Source organism: Cyprinodon tularosa, unplaced genomic scaffold (genome assembly GCF_016077235.1).
Source record: "Cyprinodon tularosa strain WSP-4 unplaced genomic scaffold, ASM1607723v1 ctg377, whole genome shotgun sequence".
In the NCBI taxonomy this organism is placed as follows: domain Eukaryota; kingdom Metazoa; phylum Chordata; class Actinopteri; order Cyprinodontiformes; family Cyprinodontidae; genus Cyprinodon; species Cyprinodon tularosa.
Genome location: NW_024039093.1, coordinates 1,150,193 through 1,173,387, shown reverse-complemented (window position 1 = coordinate 1,173,387; position 23,195 = coordinate 1,150,193). Strand labels below are relative to the sequence as shown.

Below are 23,195 nucleotides of genomic sequence, written 5' to 3'. Positions count from 1 at the left end.
TCACAGATTGTCGTTGGATTTACATTTGGACGCCTTGGTTTTGGGAGGTTCAGTAATTTTCCTCACATTTGAAACCAAATAGACGAGTTTGTGTTTGACAGAGGGATTTCGAAGAGGAGTAATTAAATCCAGCTACCTGCAACTACCTATCCTGCAATCAATCATGGCTTCCACAGAATAAAATCACACCCAAGAACCTCCCACCAAGGCACTGCAGAGACCCTAAACTAACTGAATATACAATCTATTGAGACTTGCAGCTAAGTCAAAGTATTGACTTAAAGTGGATTAAATACGAATGCACGTCACTTTTTCTTTAAACTTAAAAAAAACAATCATTTTTGAACCAATTAACTATTTTCTTTTAACTGCTTAGTTGACAATAAGATAAATCTACAGATGAGGTGTAATATATTAACATGTAAAATACTCTCAAATAGAATGAATTAAACTGGAGTAAAGTGTAGTTGCTCATTTCATCTACACACCAACAGAATGACCAAAGAACCAAGTGTCTTTATGTTATCTATACACTCTTTATTACAATACATTACTTACAGGCTGAAATAAGGATTAAATGATTAATAAATAAGTTAACAGAGTTTTAACTGTTTTTTTTTTCTAAGTAACAAACACTTATAGAGATGAAAAGTTTCATGATGAAAAGATTGTGTTTCCTTGGCTTTTGAACCATATTAAGGCGAAAGTAAACATGGATTTGAAGCCACTGGTTTAATGCTTGTACATCAAAAATGAACAAAACTTTTCCTCCATCAAGAGTCCGAGAAGTAAAGGCTAACGTTATATACTATATATTCCCTTCGTAAAACTATGCATCTAGGCTACTAAACGTGATTATTCTTGCTTCTTTTGAGGGTGTGATTGTTATCGGTGCTACGGATAATTTTTTGGGATTTTCTGTCAGGAAAAAACTCTCGGATTCATCATTTAAAAGAAAATTATGTAAAAACATCTTATGCTTTCTCTGTTGCGTCTCATTAGAAATGTAGAAATGCTTCAGTAAATGTATTGCATGTATATTTCAGTAACTATTGCCATTCATTTCTTTTTTTTTTTTTATCCATGTAGACGTAGAGGATTTAGCAACAATCATACCATGTGATGAAATGTCAAATGATGAGGTGTTCAACACAAATGAGACATTTGGTATCTTTCCTCAATCCTTCTTAGAGAACCGATGTAAACATTACACTACATAAAGTTTAAGAATGTGAAGGCTAAAACTGTCCCTCCAAATAAATGTCCAACTTTTATTGTCCACATTTCTAAGATCTCACGATTGCACTATACCTCATCATAAATCCTTTTGACAAATTAATCACAACTTGACATTAGACTCAACAGAGGAACACTTAGTTTGTACAAAAATGCTCTAGATGAGGCTGGTCCCTTGCGCTGGCTGGTGATGCACAGCTTCCTCAGCATCAATACGAAACGTCCGACTCTTTGCTGATGATGTTCAGAACACCCAGCTGACCGGCACCCACTGATGCTCCAGCGCCAGTTTCTCCAGCGCCAGCCGGAGGCTTTGGAAGGCCGCCTCCAAGCCGTCGTTCACGATGCAGAGATCAAAGTAATGTCCATAGGCCCTCTTTATGCGCTCGCTCTCATCTACTGTCCTCTTTAGTTCAGAGTCCTATGTGAGGGTGGATTAAAGAGAAAAAACAAGAAGCATGATTTAAAGTTGAATACTAAGTCCTTAAAACTTTATAAATATCCAAAAGGTCTACTTAGAAATGTATAACCTTTACCCATGCATTTGACCTTAAAATGTTACTTATTATCAGTATGATCAAATATGTTAATGCAAAATAAATCTGTTACAATTTTTACTATTTTGTCACTTTAATTAGGAGAAAATCATTATGCAAGCAAAGAATATAACAATTAGCGATTGGGGGCGCTCTTGTTGCCATGGAGCTATAAGCAGATGCCTAGTTTGCTTATGTATCAGGTAAACCTCAAATGAGGAAAGAAAAGAAAAAAAAATTGACACATAAAAGAGGTTACATGCAGTGAAATCTCTCGATTTCAGGTGGTACTTTATACTAATGACTGATATTTTTTACTAAAGATCAGTCGATACTGGGTTTATTTTTTTTATAAGGTAGATACAGATTATTTTGACCTCAGTCTAACCAATCAACTTGATTTCTTTCAGGGTGATTCTTGGAGCCAATATTGCTTTTTCTTTCTCCATTAACATGATCAAAATGGCACCACAACAAAATAATGTAACAGCTTTAAAAAGGAACAGCTGTAAAGAACATTATTAATTTGAAATGATAGATCAACAGCAAGCATTCCTAAGCAAACACTCACCGTCAGCTGTTTGGTGACCACTCCCGATTCAATCGCTGACCTATTCATAGCTTTCAGGACTTCAAAGTCTGGGGCTTCAATGAACACCACGTAGGGCAGGAACTCAGATGTACGCAGGACTTTCAGGGCCTTCAGGGGAAAAACAGACACAGTAAGGAAAGAATCAGAAATTTGTAAACAGCTGGATCTTACTCTATATGTAACAATATTAAAACCTTTACATGTATAGAGATCCTTACAGTTTACAACTTTTTATGTGTTTTTTTTTCTATATATATATATAGATATATATACATATCTATATATATATATAGATATATATATATATCTATATATATATATAGATATATATATATCTATATATATATATAGATATATATATATATCTATATATATATATAGATATATATATATATATATATATATCTATATATATATATAGATATATATATATATCTATATATATATATAGATATATATATATATCTATATATATATAGATATATATATATATATATCTATATATATATATATCTATATATATATATAGATATATATATATATCTATATATATATAGATATATATATATATCTATATATATATATAGATATATATATATATCTATATATATATATAGATATATATATATCTATATATATATATAGATATATATATATATCTATATATATATATAGATATATATATATATATATATATATCTATATATATATATAGATATATATATATATCTATATATATATATAGATATATATATATATCTATATCTATATAGATAGATATAGATATATATCTATATAGATATATATCTATAGGTATATATATATATATAGATATCTATCTATAAAGATAGATATCTATAGATATATCTATATATATATCTATATAGATATATATATATCTATATATATATATAGATATATATATATATCTATATATATATATAGATATATATATATCTATATATATATATATAGATATATATATATATCTATATATAGATATATATATATATATATATATATATATATATATATATATATATATATATATATATATATATATATATATATATATATATATATATATATATATATAGAAAAATATATAACCAAAATAGCCGAGGTGTTTTTTCGCCTGTGTGTCAGCCATCTTGGTTTCACTTGTTCACTTTTTTTTCCATTGCATTGATCACCAAACTAGATTTTTCTGTATGGGATGATGCAACAGCTTATGCATATAGTCCAATCTAGTGGAAGCTGTTGCATCATCCCATACAGAAAAATCTAGTTTGGTGATCAATGCAATGTAAAAAAAAGTGAACAAGTGAAACCAAGATGGCTGACACACAGGCGAAAAAACACCTCGGGTATTTTGGTTTCTACAGGGGAGTAGAGAAACCACCATTCCAACAGAATACTGTATCACCACTCTAAAACTAAATTACAACTAGATCTATGCAATTATTTAGCTGGTATATTGATTTTTTCACAGTACAAAATGCATTAAGTACACTTTAGTGGAAAGATAAATATTTCTTTATAAAATAAAGATAAACCTTGTCTTACATTCCTAAGGATGGAAAACAAATCTGAGTTTGTCATAATTCATGCATGAGAGATTTAATTCTGTGTCTTTTTTCTAGCTGATTATCTATTAATTATTTAAGGTAAATCTAAATGTGTTGTAGCATAAATCAACATGTAAAGGTTGATTTATCAGTATTGAAATGTATAAAAACAAATGATAAACTGGACCTGTGGGTTGACATCCAGGATGCAGATCTTTCCTGTCTCTATCACCTCGTGTATGGAGTTGATCTTTGTGCCGTACAGGTTACCGTCGTACTCGCCGTGCTCCAGGAAACGTCCGCTTCTGATGTCACACTCCATCTCGCCCCGTGACATGAAGCCGTACATCTGACCGTCCCTCTCATCCACCTTTGGCTTCCTGGAGGTGACTGAGAGATGGAGATTTATTAAAAAATGAAGACGGAGGGCAATTCCTTTCCAACTGATCCAATAGAAACAATTATTAAAGGAGAAAAAAAGAAATGCTCTGTTATTTGATTTTTTTTTTTTTTTTTTGTTTGGTGGAAACACAGACTATGTGTTGACAATAGTCTGTGTTATATCAAAGTATATTAAGTGTGTCTCTGTATAGGATGGCAACCTAAACAGATCATTCCCATGGCTAATAATTGAAGCACTATGCTGTGGGAATGCAGAGACACAGAATAGTTGCTGTGCTAGAAATGTGCAACGGCAAGTCTGTTGAACAGAGTACAGGCTAGCTATCCGAGGACAGGTAAGTAATCAATAATAACATCTGCACCATCAAACATCCTTAATTCACTTAAACTCTGTCCAAGTCATTGAAATTCTGCAGTGGATCCACATTAAAACAATATAAGAATGAGATTAGAATAAAAAACACAATTTCTAACAAGTTAGAAGTTAGCTGAAAAAACAAGAAAAAAAGCTGAATGTAAAAAAAATCATGTGACAGTCTCTGTGTCAAAATGACCATATCAATACTTTTTGTTGCGCCATTTCTTTTCCTCCCAGTGCTTACATTTGATCGCTGCTGCATTTCAAGAAATGGAAAGAGCAAAATGAAAGCAAAGTTTTCTCTAAGTCTAAGTAGAGAGAAAATGGCAGAGAATCAGCTCTGAGACTCTTACAGATTGAAAAAAAGCCGAGATCTTTGGGATGCTACAGCTTTAAGACTAACAGGACTCACTTTTCTGTTAGTGTTTCCTAATTACCGTAATTCAGTTAAACAAAAACTATGTGTGAAACAAAAGGTCTTATCTGTTAACAACAGATGTTTTGCTATTTAGATGTACCTGTTGTTAGGTGAGCTTTATACGCACTCAGAGAAGCAATGTTTTCTGATACCCCCCTTAGTTTCCGTTAATGAAAGAAGCTAGAAGAACCCTATGGAGTCATATTTGTTGCAATATTGTTGCAAACAGGCTCGGATTGGTAATCTGTGATAGCAGGCATATGACCAGTGGGTCGGCCCTCCTTAAATCATACCGGCCCCAAGACTTACTCTATGCACCAACCTGTGAATGTAAATAACCAAGGAGCTCAAGAAGTAATACAATGTTGTATAATAGATGGGCCCGTGTAGATGGAAAAATGCCAAAAATCTTTCCCAGTCCAAACGTGGTTGCAAGCAAAGAACATTCAATCCAGAATGAAACTTTGAAAAAGTTATAGATCAAAAATGTTTAAGATGAATCACGCCAGAATTATTTTTCAAATTATCACAATTATTAACTATTAAAGAAAAACTTAAAAGGTTGAGGATAAATTTTACAATAGGATAGTATTTCATAGTAAACTGACAGGGTATGGTGGTCCCGTAACGATGGGGATCCGACACAAGCAGTTTGTTCTTCAGACTGCGTCGGCCCACCCCCTGTGCACCAATCAGAACCAGCGTCTTCCTCCTGAAGGGAGGGACTTTGGCAACCTCTTCATAGATCCGTAGCTCATGTCGATCAAACTCTGAAAATAAAAAAATGAATAAAAAAAGTTCAGAATATAAACAATGATGTAGTGATTTTATATACATCTGTAAAGAGATGTTATGCTTCTCTTTCTTTTACCTGCATTCTTGGTGGTTAAATACATCATCTTTTTTTTTTTCTTGCCCCCCATTCCTCCACACAAAGGACCTTAAATGGGAAAAAAAAATATCTTACACCTACAATTCTAGTCCTCTGAACAAAATCCATGTGGAAATGATGATAAAATCATGGAAAACTCAGGTCGTGTACACACTAAACCACTAGATGGCGCTGTTCACCAGAACTTATCAGAACTTGCATCTCAAACTGGTGCCAGGAAGAACCTGTGACTTGGCAATATGTTAACTTTCTGTTCAGCATGGCAGACGCTGTGGTCAGTGGATTAAATTAAGGCTAAATTTCTGCTTTTAACAGTTAAAAGAGCAATAGAAGGACCATGTGATCGGATCTGGTGTGCGACAAGAAGAGTTTCTCTGCTCCAACATTTGGATTCGGACAGTGTCTCGGCATAACAGGAAGAGACAGATGTGTCCTTCTCTGGCTCAGAGGACAGAACTGTCAGGTTGTCACCGTCCTCAGCAAGCGAAGGGCATGCGACCTGCTATGACTCACCACCTGCCTTGTTTGCACCTGAGGACTCGTTATGCTGCTGATCTAAACGCAGGAGGCCTCCTCCCCCTGCAGGTTTGCTGTGTGCAGAGATCCATATTGATCAAGCTTTTGTTTGCAGGGCTCATATCACCTCTTCCAAATCAATTCTCCATCTTGGAGAAAATATTTTGTGAATGTCAGACCCTCCTGCTTAATAACCAGCAGACTGCATGGGGGCACCTCTGCCCTTATGATGGCTTTTCAGTGATCAGCAAAGAACGTTAAACTAGATGAAATGAACAGATGTGTTATGATGAATGTGCAGCCAGGAGCTTTTGAGAAGCCTCCATGAAGTGAGGACTACCTGAGGTTGCAAGCTCCATATCCCGCTTCACAAAAGCTTTCCTCTTCTCCTCAAGAAGCTGGCTGGGAATGAGTCCTGCGCTGCCTCCCTCTATATGACAGGCCTGGGAGGGAAACAGGAACACAGCTAGAGCTTCAGAGGAATAAATAATGAGCCGTATCAGCAGAGATGGCAAAAGTACTCACTTTCCGTACTTCAGGAAAAGTACAGATACTTGTGTTAAAAAATACTCTGGTAAAAGTGGAACTACTGATTAAACTTCTTTACTCAAGTAAAAGTAACAAAGTACAGGCTTGTAAATTTACTTAAAGTATAAAAGTAAAAGTAGAAACCACTTTTTTCCTGCCGTTGCCTACATTTTAAATGGATGTCGGCCAATAGGACTAGATCTCCGTTGTGTTCATTTTCAATCATCTCGTCGTCCATGCTACTATGCTAACGCCACCGCCACCAAGCTGCAATGATTTGCCGCCAATGAATACCGCCGAATCTGTCGATTCATCTTGTAGTGGTGCGTCAAATGCAACGTAGATTCCCATCCAATTAGATTGAATTTGGTATTGATGACGTGAAAAATAATAACGGTAACTCCATTGAAATGATTCAAAACTAAAGTAACGAGCCAATTTTTTAAAATGTAAGGAGTAGAAAGTACAGATATTTGAGTAAAAATGTAAGGAGTAGAAGTAAAAAGTCGCCATAAAAATAAGTAGTAAAGTAAAGTAAAAATATCAGAAAAATCTACTTGAGTACAGTAACAAAGTATTTGTACTTCGTTACTTCCCATCTCTGCGTATCAGATGGGAGCTGAACTCACCTGCCACCAGTTTAGGTCTTCCTGGTTGAAGATCTGCAAAATGTCTCCACTTGTGAAGCTGAGGCCCGCCTCCTTGCATGGAATCAGGTTATCGTGAGTGGGGTCGTAATCAAAGTGGCACTTCACAAAGGCCTGAAAGTGAAAAAGAAGATAGAAATGTCAGTAAAACATCCAGGATAAGTGGATTAATGACTCGGCTGTGGTATATATTAAATTTAGCCAAGGACGGTCTAAAGACTTGGAGAGAATAACAGCTTACATACCTTCATAAGCAAGTTAAATAAGAAAACCCCTCTTTTTTACATAGAAAAAGCAACATTGATCATCATTGTTTTAAGTGCATAAAATTAAACAATGATAATTGTCATCAAGAAAACCTATGGAAAATAGTCCAAACTCATGTCCATGAGATTTACAAAATATTAAACAGAAATGACAAATAAAGATAAAACAAGTTTAGTCTGATATTCTCTCTAGGTGCCACTCTGAGCAAAGACCTTAGAGCCCAGACTGCTCCCAGGGCGCCGCAAATGGCAGCCCACTGCTCCCCAAAGGGGATGGGTTAAATTCAGAGTTCAATTCTTTGCTCTGTACTGGTGACAATGTACTGACAATAAAAAAAGCTGTAAAAATTATGTCACTCTAATATGTATTAAAGTGCAATGGAGTGTTTGGATTAAGCTGCATAGTTAAAGATTTTATTTTTAAATGTCATTTTTTTTTTTTTTTTTTACAGTGTCCTGTCTGGCAATGTGGCAATAAGAATAATTGTCTTGATGCCAAAAAGAGCCCAACAGATTTTACTTTCACAAAGTTTCATGCATATAAATTGATTTATTATAATTATGCAGGGAGTTTTACAGTTTATATGGACACTGCAATGTAAATAGAGCAGAAAAACAGAAGAAAAAGGAAAAAAGAAAAACAAAGGGAAAAGATGAAAGAAAGAGGAGATAGAAAGGAGCATTTCTTAATTTATCCAAAACATTTACTCCAACAGGCATAACACATACTTCTATTTTTACTCAGGCATGAAAAAAAGTTGCAATCCAACCAATAACTCAAGAATAAACAAGTTTTTAATAAAACAGCTGATTAATGAGTGATTTATTATCTAAGACATCTGATATTTTTAAATGATGTAATTACTGATCAAACTGTTATTCTGGCATTTTAAGTAAATGCTGTTGTTTTAAAGACTACTAACAATTTCAGTCCAAAAAAACTAAACATAAACACTTTTTCAAAGCAGATTCTTTTCTATTAAAACTTATGACATCAGAACCTCCAGTGATAATATTTACTCCTCACTAGATATTAGCTTGACCTCTAAATATCCTGGTAGGATAAGGGTAAAAACCCCATTAATGTTGACATTACGGGACTAAAAAAGGAACAGGTTCATTTTTCAGTGAATTTACTCAGGATGGATGGAAGAGCCAAACAGTTTACTCAAGTAAAGGAGGTAAAACCTCATTAAGATATTTATTTAGTACGGCCCAGTAAAAGTAAATGTAACTAGTTAAAACACGCCTCTGCTTACGTCATAGTACTGGATAAAATATTGATACAAAATAAAAGATGCTCAAACATTTTGATGCCGTGTGGCCATTTCAGTTACTAACTTTCATCATTTTGAAACACATTTCTAAATCCACGTCTAAGTTCTATAATAGGAATGAATCTCTCCTCAGTGCGTATTCGTATTTATTTATTTTTTTGTTTTTGTTTTTTGCATCAAGTGATCACAGTTCTTTAAAGACAGCATTTAAATAAAGGGCAAGCAAGTTTATCTATTTATTCATTTCAGTGGCAAGACAATTGAAAGAGCTGTACAGGAGAAAAAAAATAAAAGAAATGAAATAAGACAAATATATAAAGATTAAATGATTAATTAAAAAAACAGAAAATTATTTGAAAAATGGAACAAACGTTGGACAATAAACTGGAGTTTGAATGTTTCCATGTTTCCTAATAATGAACCGCAGGTCTTAGCTCCAAAATAACCAAATATTTCCTCACAAGAAGTGCAGATTTTGTCCAATGCAATTATGACCAGGGGTTAAGCTAGAGGAGGGTTCAGCGGGGCTGTTGGCCACCCCAGCCCAGTGCAACCCTCTGCTCACCCTATTTTATGTTTATAATGTGTCGAACATAAATTAATTAAAAAGCGCCGATGTATAAATATGTGTGCAGCTTTATTAGCAAGCGTCTAATGAAAATCTGGTCACTTCAGGGATTTATTTGGGAAATATAGATGCTTTTCATGTTTTTTTTTTTCTTTTTGATCACTATAGATAGACCATGAACTGCTTTTGGCGCCGATTTGTTTTCAGCTCCCCCCCTCAGTGCACAGGGTTCCAACTATTAACATTTTCTAGAACTGCCACTGATGGCAGAGGAAACCAAGCTTTAAGAGGAGGAAAAACTGCAGAGTCATCAACTCGATGTAATCAGCTTTATTTATACTTACTGTGTAGAAAAGGATCTGCAACTAACTATGATTGGAATAAAATCAATCTAACTATAGAGCTGGGCACATTTGGAACGATTTGTAAGGCCTTGGGAGGATCTCTAATGGGAACTGGATCATTATAAATGTAGTGAACAAAAACGGAGATCAAGAAAAAGAAAAGAAGAGCGATGGATAAAGAAATAAAGGGAGACAAAATCTGTAGCCATGGTAACCATCCCCTCCCTCTGCACATGATGTCGATTTTTTTGTCTTTTACCGAGGAGCATAAAAACCCCAGCAGCTCTCACATACTGTCTCATATGGGCACACCAACTCCCTCAGACACAAACACACAACAACAACAACTACAGTATCCTGGAGCCTGTCTGAGCTGTCAGAATAGATTACTTCCTCTGTGATTGTCAGGCGGGAGGCGGATCCGGACAGAACCGGATTACATTTAGAGAAACTTTCAGGAGGTCCGTACCGACTGATTCCACCTACGCAGCTTCTAACGGTGGGAGCTCAACCATTAAGATCTCTGAAAGAAAGGACCTTTACCAAGGTTTTAATATGACAGCCAGTGAACAGCAGAGCAAAAACTTTACCTTGGTCAAAGAAAAGAGAATATATATATGAAGGAAAAGCACAGCGTCATTAGAATATTTACAACACTATGGGGTTATGGCTTTAATTTCCAATCCAAATGTGCCCTTCATTAAAATATTAAAACAGAATCTTTTGTATAAGCCTACATCACCAACAGCTTTCCTAGTTAAGATTTAGCTCTTTCTAGGCTGTGTGTCATTTCCACAGCATGGAGCATCTCCCAAAGCTGCAGGAACCTTCAGATATCCGACCAGACGATCACTTCAGGAAACATTCAGAGCTAAAACAATCCATGCACTGTATCATGATCACCGTCTTGCTGTTTTTGTGAAAAAGATTTTTATCTAATGCTCTTTTCCCTAACTTTTAATTTTGTTGTATTTTTTTTTCTTCTTTAACATGTTATTTTTCTAACACAGCTTAAACGTTTCTTTTCTTTCAGAAATGTATATATCTAATAGCTCTGATTTTAGCCAATCCTCAGCTATAATGGAGTCTGTTTCTTTGATCAGCTCTATAATCAGGCCCGGCCCAAGACTCCATGTGTTAGGTTTCTGTTTCTGTTATGTTTTTCTTTTGAGTATTCTGTCTTTCCTTACTCCTTGATTTCTAGTTTTTAGTTTTCTTTTCACCATGTTTCATTATCCTAGTTATTTGATTATTATCTTGTTGTTTTCTTATTAGTTCCTGTCTTCCAGGTTTTCCATTTGTTGTCCTCTGCTGCCCTCTTGTGTCCTCTATCCCTAGCTCTGTTTTCTCCTCTGTCCTCGCCTGTTTCTAATCCTCTCGTTAGCCCTCTCTTTGTTTCTGTCCCCTTTAAAAGCTTCCCTCTTCAGTTCCTGTTTGCTGGATCCTCGTCTAACGTCTGTCTGCGTACCTCGTCTCTCCCTGGCTCCTAGAGTTTGGCTTTCCCCTGATTTCTCCCTGGTTCTGGTTCATCTGTTATTTCTGTTGGATTTTTGATTCCTGCCTCAGTTCCTATAAACCTCATTAAACCCACCTAAATTCAACTCTGCCTACTTGCCTCTGCATTTGGGTCCTCATACCAACATCAAACCTTGACACCATGGGGCCGTGGGCAAAATCTTAATTTGAAGACTCTTATTTCTGCCAATATTGATTCCTGCTATAAATTAATTAGAACTCTGGCAGTGCTGTTTACAGTCTACTATCGTTATGCATCATCAAATGTTACTAAAAGTAACAAAATAAACTTGAAGGCAGTTTATTTACAAAGAAAGTGTCATTAGGTTTATGCATTTTGGTTCCTACAGCAGTGCTTAAATACGCTGCAGTGTAGCAATTTATAGCTTTGAAAAATAAACTGTACAAATGTTAAAAAAACACTAAAATATCAGGCACGATGAAAATAAGAAGTTACCTTAAATTAGGTAGAACAAAAATAAAACTTAAGTTGAATAATTAGCTCCTAAATCTATGTAAATGTATGCTAACGGATGTACTTCTGTGTTGCACTAACGCACAGTCTACTGTGTATATAGTATATGGCTCTGTACTATATATTGCATGTAGTTTATTGTATGTTTTATACTGTATATAGCTATAGACTCTGTATTCTGTATATATATCTATTTTGTCTGCACCATCAACATAAAGTCAAATTCCTTGTAAGTGCAAACCTACTTGGCAATAAACTAGATTCTGAAAAGCTTTTTTTTTAAAACATAAATTAGCTTTTTCCATAAATATGACTTTTTATTATTCACTGTTTTTATTCAGTACTGTTTCCAAAGTCACTGATGACATTTGTGTAGGAGATCTGATGAAGCTCCGCTCTGCAACAGAACCAGTCACAGTGCAGGCCAACCGTAGAACTACCCACAGCTTTGGGGAGAGCTCAGATCTTATCGTCAGAGAGGTAACCAAGGAAATGAGGTCATCAGTGCTTTTTAGGAAGGCTTTCTGTCTCAGGAGCGCAAGCTCTCTAATCCCTATCAGAATGTTTCTCAAAGATACGTTTGTCTAAGAGAAGTTTACGTTAGTCCTCCCTGGTCTGAAAAATCCAATCCCAAAGATCAGCATTAATTTTCTCCATGGATAAGTAATGATTTCTACATAGTTAAAGATATAATGGTGTAGAAATGTACAATTTTATCATAAAATTGTGTTTTTCTGCCTTTAATTATTGGTGCAAGAAGTCAGCCCAGTAATGTGAAAAACAGACACAGTTATAAGGCTAATCCCAGCATCTGTATCAGGCAGGTCTATCATACAGAAAAGATACAGGATTCAAGGAAGGTTCAATGATATCTGGTAATGAGCAAAGTTTATCATATTTGCATTTGATTAAAAAAAAAGGTTGTAACCATTCAGCATGTAAACTAATTCCAAACGACCAAGAATTGTTAGTGTTTTTTTCCCCCATTTGCTGACTCCACTTATTTTAGGTAACTCAATGTGAGATGGATTTAAGAGTTTAGAATAGGACTGCAACTACCGATGAATTTGCAAATTGATTAATCTGTCGATTCCTTTTTCGATTCATTGATTAATAATCAGACAGCCAAAGGTTCCACAAACGCTTTTTATGAAATCAATCTAAAACTTTTCAACTTGAGGAGTTCTGGATAGAGCAGAAGTTAACAATTAATCTGATTAATTGTTTCCGACCTGGTTTAGACCCTCAGCATAGGCTGCAGCAAAGCAGTTTGTTGTTGATAATTGGTGAGTTTATTTTCTGAAGTACCTGTTTCAGTGTAACTAAACTTTTTGGCTGCTGTGCTAATCAACTACAGCTGCTGCTTCTACTTTTTAAAGAGAACTAAGACTGGCTGACTATGTAAAACACATTGGTCAATAACACTATCCCCAAAAAGTTTCCCAAATAAACCCGAGATCACAAGTGATCTGGAGGAATGCTCGACAAGGATAAAATAGCTTAATGTAGATAGAATACAACAGAATGAAATAAAATAGAATGAAAATAAAACGTATTTACTGACATGGGGAAATGTGTCAAAGTGTGAAACAAAAAATTAAAAAATATATATAAAACAAAGTAAAAAAAAAAAAAAAAAAAAATCAGAAAGGAAAAACAAGTAAAAAGTAAGCTTTAGGAAATCAAAAAAAGAAAAACAGCAGCTGATTTAGAGAGAAAATTGGGGAAGATGAGGGCTCTGCAAAAAATGTACATCTAAATGAGTCTTTTTCGTAAAATAAGTGTGTTTTTCCTAAATTGTGGAGGTAAGTGAAAAACTTTGCCAATGGAACAAGGCAATTACATATTTACTTATTTCCAACGGATATTATCTAATTATCTTATTTTAAGGGTAAATAAACTAAATCTATTGGCAAATCATCTTATTTACCTACTCAAATTAGGGGAAACTACAAATAATTAAAGTAATTTTTTACTTATTTCTAGATCTTTCTTGCAGTGAGTATTGATCAAACTGAATGGAGTCCATTAGAAATATTTTTGATCCAATTTAACCGTCTAAAAATCTTTTTTGTTTAATTCTGCATGCAATTTTTTATTCTGAATATTTAACCTTATGTAATTTGGATTTTATATATTTCTTATTATCGTTGGTTGCACTCTTTCAGCATATATGACCTGTAAACAAATTCAGCCAAATTAATACTGGGTTTTTCAAATTATCTTAATTCCTGAAGGTCGAGTGTAGCAGCAGACTTTTACTTCAAGGGGAAAAAAATGTAATTGAAAATCTAGAGATTTAATTATATTTAGAAAATATCTCAAACTAAAACCTTTGGGAATAAGAAATATATAACGTTGTTTTTTTTAAAACATCCTGACTTATTAAAAAAATTAAATTAAAGTACATTTGCATCAATGACAAGGCTGTAATCTGGGTATAAAAGCCGACCACTGTGCCAAAATGCTGCACTGCTAAAATCAGATAAGTGGTTCTTGGCTCAGCCTGCAAGGTTACAGACAGCAGAGTGGGTCTCAGGGCGGGTGGGAAGCGGTTCCTACTGAGGGAAATGTCAGCAGCCTTTTAAGCAAATTGGAACGTTTTCTAAACTCTATTACTTAGAGCGTTCCTCTCTGAAAGGGACTGACTGACCTGTCTCGGTGTGTGTGGCTCCTGGTAGCTGGGCAGGATCTTCAGAACCACGCTGCCGCTCGCCTTCTTCAGCATCTCCTGGAGCACTTTGGGGTCATTGTCCACCTCTTTGCCGTTCACTTCTTTGATGATGTCACCCACATGAAGCAGGCCTTGCTGGTCGATCATGCCGCCATGAAGGATCCTCGCGATCACTAACTCACCGTTCTCCACTCGAAAGGTCACTCCCTGGGAGCAATTACAGCACACAGTAGTTTTAGGAGATTTTACTCACCAGATTCAGATATATAGAAGATACAACAGTAGTTTTGAACTATTTAATGTATTTACTATATTCAGGTCTATATGAACACTGTCCATATCGACCTGACTATAAAAAAGGTTAAACCACCTGTTTTGGCTCAGTAGTACTAGTCAATCGCATGTCTAACCACTGCCAGATCCACAGAACCAATCATCAACACTAAACCTCACTAACAGCATGAAGTAGGATGAAAGATCATAAAAGCAACCATCACAAAATCAGTCATAAAAGTGCAACAAGGCCTTTCCTGAGGCACCAGAGGTCCGTTTCCCAAAGTAGGTTTAATGAAAACTTCAAGTTTGTTAACCTTGTATTCAGAGAAACACTGGGGTTTAACAGATATAGTTTCCTCATCCTCTGTTACCATAGTAACATTGTCCCCAGAGCCAGTGGTGGAGAAAGTACTCAACAATAATACTTTTAGTTGAGTAAAAATATTGATACTCATTGTCAAATTTTACTCATCTACATGTAAAAGTCACTTGTTCAAAGATCAAGTTGGAGTATTGAAGTATTCACTTTTGTAAATACTTAAGTATTCAAAAGTAAATGGTCGCTGCCAACCCGGTGGACCTTAAGTGGGGGTAATAATTCAGAATGCATAAAATTCCACCGATAAAATTTACACCAGCAGGTGAATCCATTGTGGGCAGCTCCAAGCTGACACCAAAAGTTCCAAACCCCACAGCTCAGGAACTGTTATAGCTAGAAGTCTGAAAGTGTCTGCATTTGTGGCTGACATGATGTAGAACAAATATTATACAGTGAAACCTGTCTTTTCTCAAGAATGTCTTTATGACTGCTGTTCAAAAAAGACCTCATCATTTCCGAGAATAAAAAACAACAACTTTGAGTCATTTTTTAACCGATGCAGGTTGGTCTGTGTTCTAGTCACCCTAATTTTAATTTATGTATTAGGAAATTATAAGGTGTTAGCTTTCAAATAATGTATTGCACATATAATTTGGGCTTACAGTTCCTAAGTTATTTGCTTTTCCATTTGGGTATGCAAAATAGGCGAGGATTGCCCAAAATGAGGTAGGTGTTAAGAGGTTAAAGCCTGTTCCTTCAACATCTTCCCAAGTTCAAGCATTCAATGCACTGCCCTAGGGTCAGCTTGCAAATCCCGCAGCACAGTTCAGTCAGGTAGCAGTATTTGTTCTATTTAAATGCTGTCGCTCTAGGTAAGGCAATGTCTTCTAAAAATCAAGGCTTCCCTCAAGAGCACGCACACATCAGCTCACCATGCACTGCTCACATGCGTAACCAACAGTAATAGTTAACCCTCTATGGTACAATGCTGTCGTTTGGTAGCAACCTATTCCATTCCTTTGATCACACACAACACCTCCACTTTTAAGATGTAGTGCACAGAGAGAGATTCAACTCTAAAGCCCCATTTACACTACCCTCTGAAAACTGATCCGTGCTGAGCTTGGATCAGTTAACCGCACCGAGCGCTGTTCCTCATGACACATTTGCACACCACGTTAGCACGGTCCCTTGTCTTCTAGTGGCGATCTTCAGTACTACTGCTCTCTAGAAGGTAGCTAGACATAGCAAGCAAACCAACCAAGCAAACCAACATGGCGGCGCCTGTAACATTGAGGAAGTTTGCGGAGGGACAGGCGAAGAGGGCCTTCAGTGAATTTACTTGACAGAGTCGGCTTTTGGGAAGTGGATAAGACAAACGATAGTCTAATCAGAGCTTACAGACGCAGGAAACAATGACAGACATCGAGGTACATCACACTGCTACGCAGAATCATCACTGGAAATCATGTGGCAGCTTTTATTTTTATTAATTTTTGTGTGAAATTTCATGTTACGGAGGCTGACTGTAAGGAGATGATGCGGTCTGCTCATGCATTCTTTGTTACCTGAGAACTGAGCCCGAACTGAACCAAGCTGAGCACTACTGATGAACTAGTATCAGTTTAGAACAGTTCGGTTGTGTCTGGCACGGGGCAGTTCAGTTGTGCCTGCCATTTACACTTAACAGTTATCTACAGTTAACATGCTCGGCAAGGGTAGTGTAAATGGGGCTTAAGAGAGCCAATAGCATGGTTTATATTTGTCACTTAAGGAAATTTCAAAATCTTTTTCTGCAGTCTTCACATGGAGGGTTTCCACTATTTGACCATGTAAAACAGTTTAAAAACAGCAGATGCTTTTTGGCTGCTGATTGTTTGAATTAACCCAAGAAACATAATAATATTGTACCTAAAAATTATCTAATGTGTTCCTTATGAAATGTCCACCTCTAGTCAAGCACACATACTTCCCATAATCAGGACAAAAGTAGTGTTGGAACAAAGAGTTAGCTGCATTCCAGCTCAAAATGCAGAAAATTGTGTTTCTGAGGTCTATATTTAAAAAATTTCTAGGGGAGGATACCCCCCTATGCCGTGCAAAGCCTAAAAATGTGATACACCAAGTTGGACACCCTATGAAATATTCCCGGTTAAAAGCCTGAGGACAGGTTTTGCCAGAGTGCTGTGCATCACCCACCTCACATATTAGAGAAACTGCTCCATCAGTTTCCACATGCAGCCTAGTATAGACTGCATCATAAAGACACTGAGTCCATTTAAACATTTTGAAAATATCTTTTAATTGTTTTTAAGTGTAAAATAAGTTAAAAAGTTAACTTTCAATGTTACTGGGGCCTGTTTCCACTTTAACACGGGTTGTTAAATAAAGCTCATTACAAAAATAAACTAAACTGTCTTGTTTTTATGCATTTCCACTATCGTACAGTGTTGCCAAACATCAAAGTCAACAAGAAATATCTATATAAATATATATATATATATATATATATATATATATATATATATATATATATATATATATATATATATATATATATATATATATATATATATATATATATATATATATATATTTTATTTAAACACTTGATTATGATTACTTGGTTTATCTTATGTCAAATGGCATCATTATGCGCATCAAGGGGCCTGATGCTGGTGGTGGAATGGAGGCTGAAGGAGGAAGGGAGCCAAATGAAAACAAGGATGATGGTGGAGATGGTGAGGGTTGCAGAGTCCTAGATAATGATTGGCCATGACAGAGGTGCACACAGGGCTGATAGGCCTGCAGCAGCAGAGCATCACAGGTTGACTGCATGAGAGGTGTGGCTGAATTTAATCTTCCTGTTTGGATTTTCATTTAAACTTCATTATAAAGTCAATTTCAGATTGACTTTATAATGAAAATATTGAATTAGAATTTAATATTTGTGTTCCTGATTTAAAGCCATAAGGGGTGGAAACCTGGAAGAGGTTTAGCGTAACCAAAACTTGTTGCGGGCAATTACGGTATTCAAAAACTCCTTCTGTGTTTTGAAATATCATAGCAGATCACTTTGGACCAACAGATTTCTTGGATTTTCTTCTATCATCTGCGGAATATTGGAAGAATTAGAAATATGTCCCCCAAGGAAGATGCTGAGAAACTAGTCCATGTTTTTTTTTTTTTGTAAATCCTTACTATCAGGAAGTCTACAAACTAGTTAAAAGCCTGAAAAGCCTGATGAAAATTAAAAAGAGAGATCATATCTCTCCTGTTTAAGCTTCCTTTTTTTGGCTCCCCATTAAATCCAGAATAGAATTTAAAATCCTCCTCCTGATGTATAAAGCCCAAAATAACAAAGCTCCATCTTATATGATAGATCTGATCATTCATTATTTTCCTAACAGAGCAATTCACTTTAAATCTGCAAGTTTACTAGTGGTTCCTAGAATTTCTAAAAGTAGAATGGCAAGCTGATCATTTAGTTATCAGGCTCCTCTCTTGTGCAACCAACTACTCTACCAGTTTTAGTCCATGAGGCAGACACACAGTCTACTTTTAAGGCTAGGCTTCAAAGTAGGCCAAATGAATTTGTTGAAAAGCTTATATTTAGAGATAGCCAGGTAATATTGAGCCAATCCTATAGTTATTCTGTTTATAGGCTTAGGCTGACGGAGGACTTGGGGACCACTTTTCTCCTTCATTCCATCTTTATTTTTAATTCTGTAAAGTTTGGAAGTTCAAGCTTTTTTCATCATAGTAGCTTCAACAACTGTGATTATAGATAATAGAGTTGGGCCTGTTTTTCAGTGTTTAGTCTTGTTCCTCTGCTAGACATGGCTATGGGCTTTACTGTATTAACTGTAATTGCTCTCTTTCATCTGGTTTTACATGAAAATAAACTCAGATCATCTGCTAAAGTGAACAGTGCTTCTATGCTCCGCTTGCATGCCTCCTTCTGTCTCCCTGAGCCAGCAGTTGGCAGAAGGTCACTAACACTGACACTGGTTAATGCAAGCGGATGTCTACTGTCACCACATGCTCTTCTAGGAGGAGTGTATCCTGTAAAGTCAGTGACTTAATGCAATCAGCTGGGTCTCCTTAGATAGAAAACATTTAATCAATCTGACTGGATGATCCAATGGATTTTCTCTGTAAAGTGCCTTGGGATGATGTGCTGTTAACTGGAGCTATATAAATAATCTTAATCGAATTGAGAAGGCTTTCAATTGAAGACTGTATTAATTCCTGTGGGAAATTAAGTTGAGTAACTTGTAGACACAAAGCAACATTCACCCCTCTAGATGAAATCCAGTAACAGAGAGCCAGAAATATGTCTGATCAGGTGTCATATCTGTTTTGCCAGACATGTCGTTTAGCTTAGTTAGCAACAGGTCTAACCCTCTCAAGTCACATAGGCGAGTTTTATTACATCATATTATGGCGTCAATATTCTGCCAAAAGTCCACACATGAAATAAATGCTCCTACGAGCAGCTGTACTTCATATATACGCTCATAAAATACTAATCAGGTTCATGTTTACCATGTTAAATGTGCAAATAGTCCCACATGGCCCAATATTTCACCCACATGAATACTTTTATCTTCTTTGCACTCATGTGGTTTGATTTTCCAATACGCGCAGCCTCCCTTGTCCTCAAGTGTTGAACTGTTTCTGCTTGCTCCTTTTAACTTTCTCACTTTGCACACCGGACAAAGCAACCCTCGCGTGATTGGGTACTTTTCAGGACATGGGAGCGCCTGTGCCCCTGCCGCAACATTTGGAAACTGTGCGCCTTTACACAAGCAAAGAAAAACTAACTCCGTACTCCAGTTAAAGAACTTCATGTCAATTATCTAAGATGATGGTGGTTGTATAATGGTCTGATATGTTTCATCATCAATAGAAAAATAAAACCTTTTCGCTCTCAGACATTCCTTAAGGAGAATTTCAGCCCATCAGACTGTGACCTATAGCTGAAGCACAGCAATGATAAGGACCGGACAGTCATTGCTAAAAAATAAGAGGCCCAGTGAAAGTTTAGGCTTTAAGATGATTGGAATGGTGAGGCTGAATTAAAACCATACTATGCAGAAAACCCTTCAGCAAAGACACGCTAGTTATTGCAAATGCCTGCCGGCAGCTGTTAGCACATTCTGCATGCTAAAAGAAGCAGTTAAGAGGTTTAAAAGTCCGGTCATATTTATAATTCAAACTTCTGAAGTACTTTTAATATGAAATTATTCCATACTGTTCAATTAATGACAATCGTTTTAAAATAGAGTAATTTTCATGTGAATCTTCTTTACTGGAGGCATCCATGTTTGTCAAAGAACACTACTGCCACCTACTGGTTTGTGACGTCACGGTGCGGTATCGGCTGTTGATCAAGTCCCAGTGCTGTATCTGGTGTTTGTCACAACGCGCTATTATCCAAGTCATCTTGAAAACATTCTTCTTCCAAATGTTGGCTACATATTACGGGTTTTTTCTCTGGCCAGAAGTTCGATGGCAAATCCTCCCTCTTCAAGTTGGCGATCCAACGACCAACTCGTGGTGGATCATGAGTCGGAAAGGGGACATTTTTTTATCCACTTTTACCCGATGTATTCCAGCATCCAGCTGCCATGCACGTGGGCATTGTCAGTTTCACTATAGCTCTGGTGAATTTCAATGGTGAATTCCTCTGGAAATCTTCAATAATTGTTGTTGATTGCAGATGTGTCTAGTAGTTCCCATTGATTTAGCTTGGAAAGCGGGGAGAATGGCGCTAGGCTTACCGCACCGTGACGTCACTGCTGGAAGATGGCAGGAGGGAGGGGTTACTATATTTGGGCAAAAATGGCCGCTCCTGGACTGGAGTGATCGTGACAAAAATAATATTTTTTTTCACTATTAATTAATGATTAATTTATTAAATCACCATGAACGTATTAATTTTAAGTATAAATATTGACCCACTGGTTATTCCTTGTTGACCGGACTTTTCCTTTAAATAGCAGATAATGTTTTGCAAAAAAATATGTTAAACTACATTTACTCTGATTATCTTTTTTGTATATTCAATTGTTAATGATATAAAAAAGCTAAAATAAACAAAGAAACTCTGGATTCAACAGCAGAATACTTTTGAGCTGGTAAAAGAGGCCACAGAGCTCCTGGCAAGGTTCAAGTACATTTTGTTCAGTCAGCAGCATCCCAGTAAATCACAATCATCCTGAGCTGCCAGTCTAAATAAATCTGAATTGTTTTTCCCTTTAACTATGTTATAAACTGATCTAATTAGACTGAGTGCATGAGCTGCATCAGAGCATCCTGTATATCATCCAACTGACAGGATTGCATCTTAGCATTCTTACCAAATGCTCTCCAGACACCTTCCTGATGCCCACCATCCTGACTGCATCTGGTGGAACAGGCTGATTGTTGAGGGCTGCGTCCATGAAGGAACAGGGGCTGGGAGGAGGGGTTTCATAGTTTTTGGATGCCACTGAGTCATGGGTCTCCAGGAGGGACTGTGAACAGAATGACATTAAAATAGAGTTAAAATGCTAAGATGAATCAGTTAATGATGCATTTGAATAGTCAAAGTCTGTTCATACATAAACAAAAGCACTCCACACTGCAAAAAATGGAAATCTAAATGAGTAATTTTTGCTTGAATTAAGCGCATTTTTTCTTAAAATGAGGAGTTAAGTGGAATACTTTGACAACTACGAACTAGACAATTTACATTTAAAATAAGAAAAAAAATTAGCTTTGTCTTATTTCAAGTGCATATGAACTAATTATCTCAATTTAAGAGTAAAAATACTCATTCCATTGGCGAATCATCTTATTTATCTGCTTAAATTAAGGGTAAATACCCTTAATTTAAGATATTTTTTTTACTTATTTTTTTGCAGTGCAGACCTGGAAGTGAGGTTCCTTCAGGATGCGGACGAGCTCTTCAGCTGTCTGGCTCCTTTGTGTGAGGGGACCGAGCTCCTTGAGGATGTCCTGGACCAGCTCCACATTGTTTTCACTCACCGCCTCCAGTTTTGGTTCCTCAAAGCGCTCATGGGCCTTGGATATATAGAAAACACTGATGTCAATACATTAAAGAAAAAAAAACTTTATCTTAAAAAGATATTCTATTCATCTGAATAGAATTATGTTTAATGATGGTTTTTCCTTAGGTTGACAATCTTTTTTTTTTTTTTTTAGTCACATTTCAATCCATATAAGCCATCACACCAGTTAATAAAATCAGGGAAGGCATGGCCGTGGACTGAATCTGCTCCCTGTGACAAAGACAGCAGAGCAGTATCATCTGAAACCTTAATATCTACCTGTTCTCCTGTGTGGACCTGCAGCTGTTTCTATACATAATGTAGAGAAGTGGAGACGGTACACAGCCCTGAGGAGAACCTCTGTTGGAGGTGACAGACCTGGACATGTGTCCATTCACAAAGACTCTTTCAATTCAGTCAGCTAGTAAATTCAAAAGCAGCAATAAAAGCTGATGCCAAATTTGATCCCTTCTGGGTTAGCTCTATCATTGTTGGACCAAAAACCTGTTCCTTTATCTCAGTGCCCTGAAAAAGATTTACTTCTCTTTGACTTTTTATACTTTAATGCAAAGTATTGCATGGTGTTCATTCCTTAATAATAAAAAAAAATCCACAAATTGAGCCCATATGGAAAAAGTACAGAAGGAAAGTCACTAGTAAGAGAAAAACATTAGAAGTGTTCCATCAAACCAGGGCAGACAGTGTAGGAAGACTAACATTGTCATTTATC

General features: G+C 36.2%; 1 protein-coding gene across 3 annotated transcripts in view; it reads right to left on the bottom strand.

Moving 5' to 3' along the window:
• Positions 1–516: 516 nt before the first annotated feature.
• The window catches only part of mpp2b (membrane protein, palmitoylated 2b (MAGUK p55 subfamily member 2)), a 111,244-nt gene continuing 88,565 nt past the window's right edge, over positions 517–23,195 (bottom strand). For all 3 annotated transcript variants that reach the window (XM_038296781.1, XM_038296780.1, XM_038296782.1), the window contains 10 exons: positions 22,326–22,478; positions 21,773–21,928; positions 14,792–15,019; positions 7,676–7,807; positions 6,859–6,961; positions 5,982–6,050; positions 5,719–5,880; positions 4,120–4,322; positions 2,344–2,472; positions 517–1,657 (listed from right to left, as the gene is read on the bottom strand). In XM_038296781.1, coding sequence (XP_038152709.1) covers positions 1,481–1,657; positions 2,344–2,472; positions 4,120–4,322; positions 5,719–5,880; positions 5,982–6,050; positions 6,859–6,961; positions 7,676–7,807; positions 14,792–15,019; positions 21,773–21,928; positions 22,326–22,478 — 1,512 coding nt within the window. In that variant the 3' untranslated portion in view covers positions 517–1,480. The remainder of the gene's footprint in view (positions 1,658–2,343; positions 2,473–4,119; positions 4,323–5,718; positions 5,881–5,981; positions 6,051–6,858; positions 6,962–7,675; positions 7,808–14,791; positions 15,020–21,772; positions 21,929–22,325; positions 22,479–23,195) is intronic.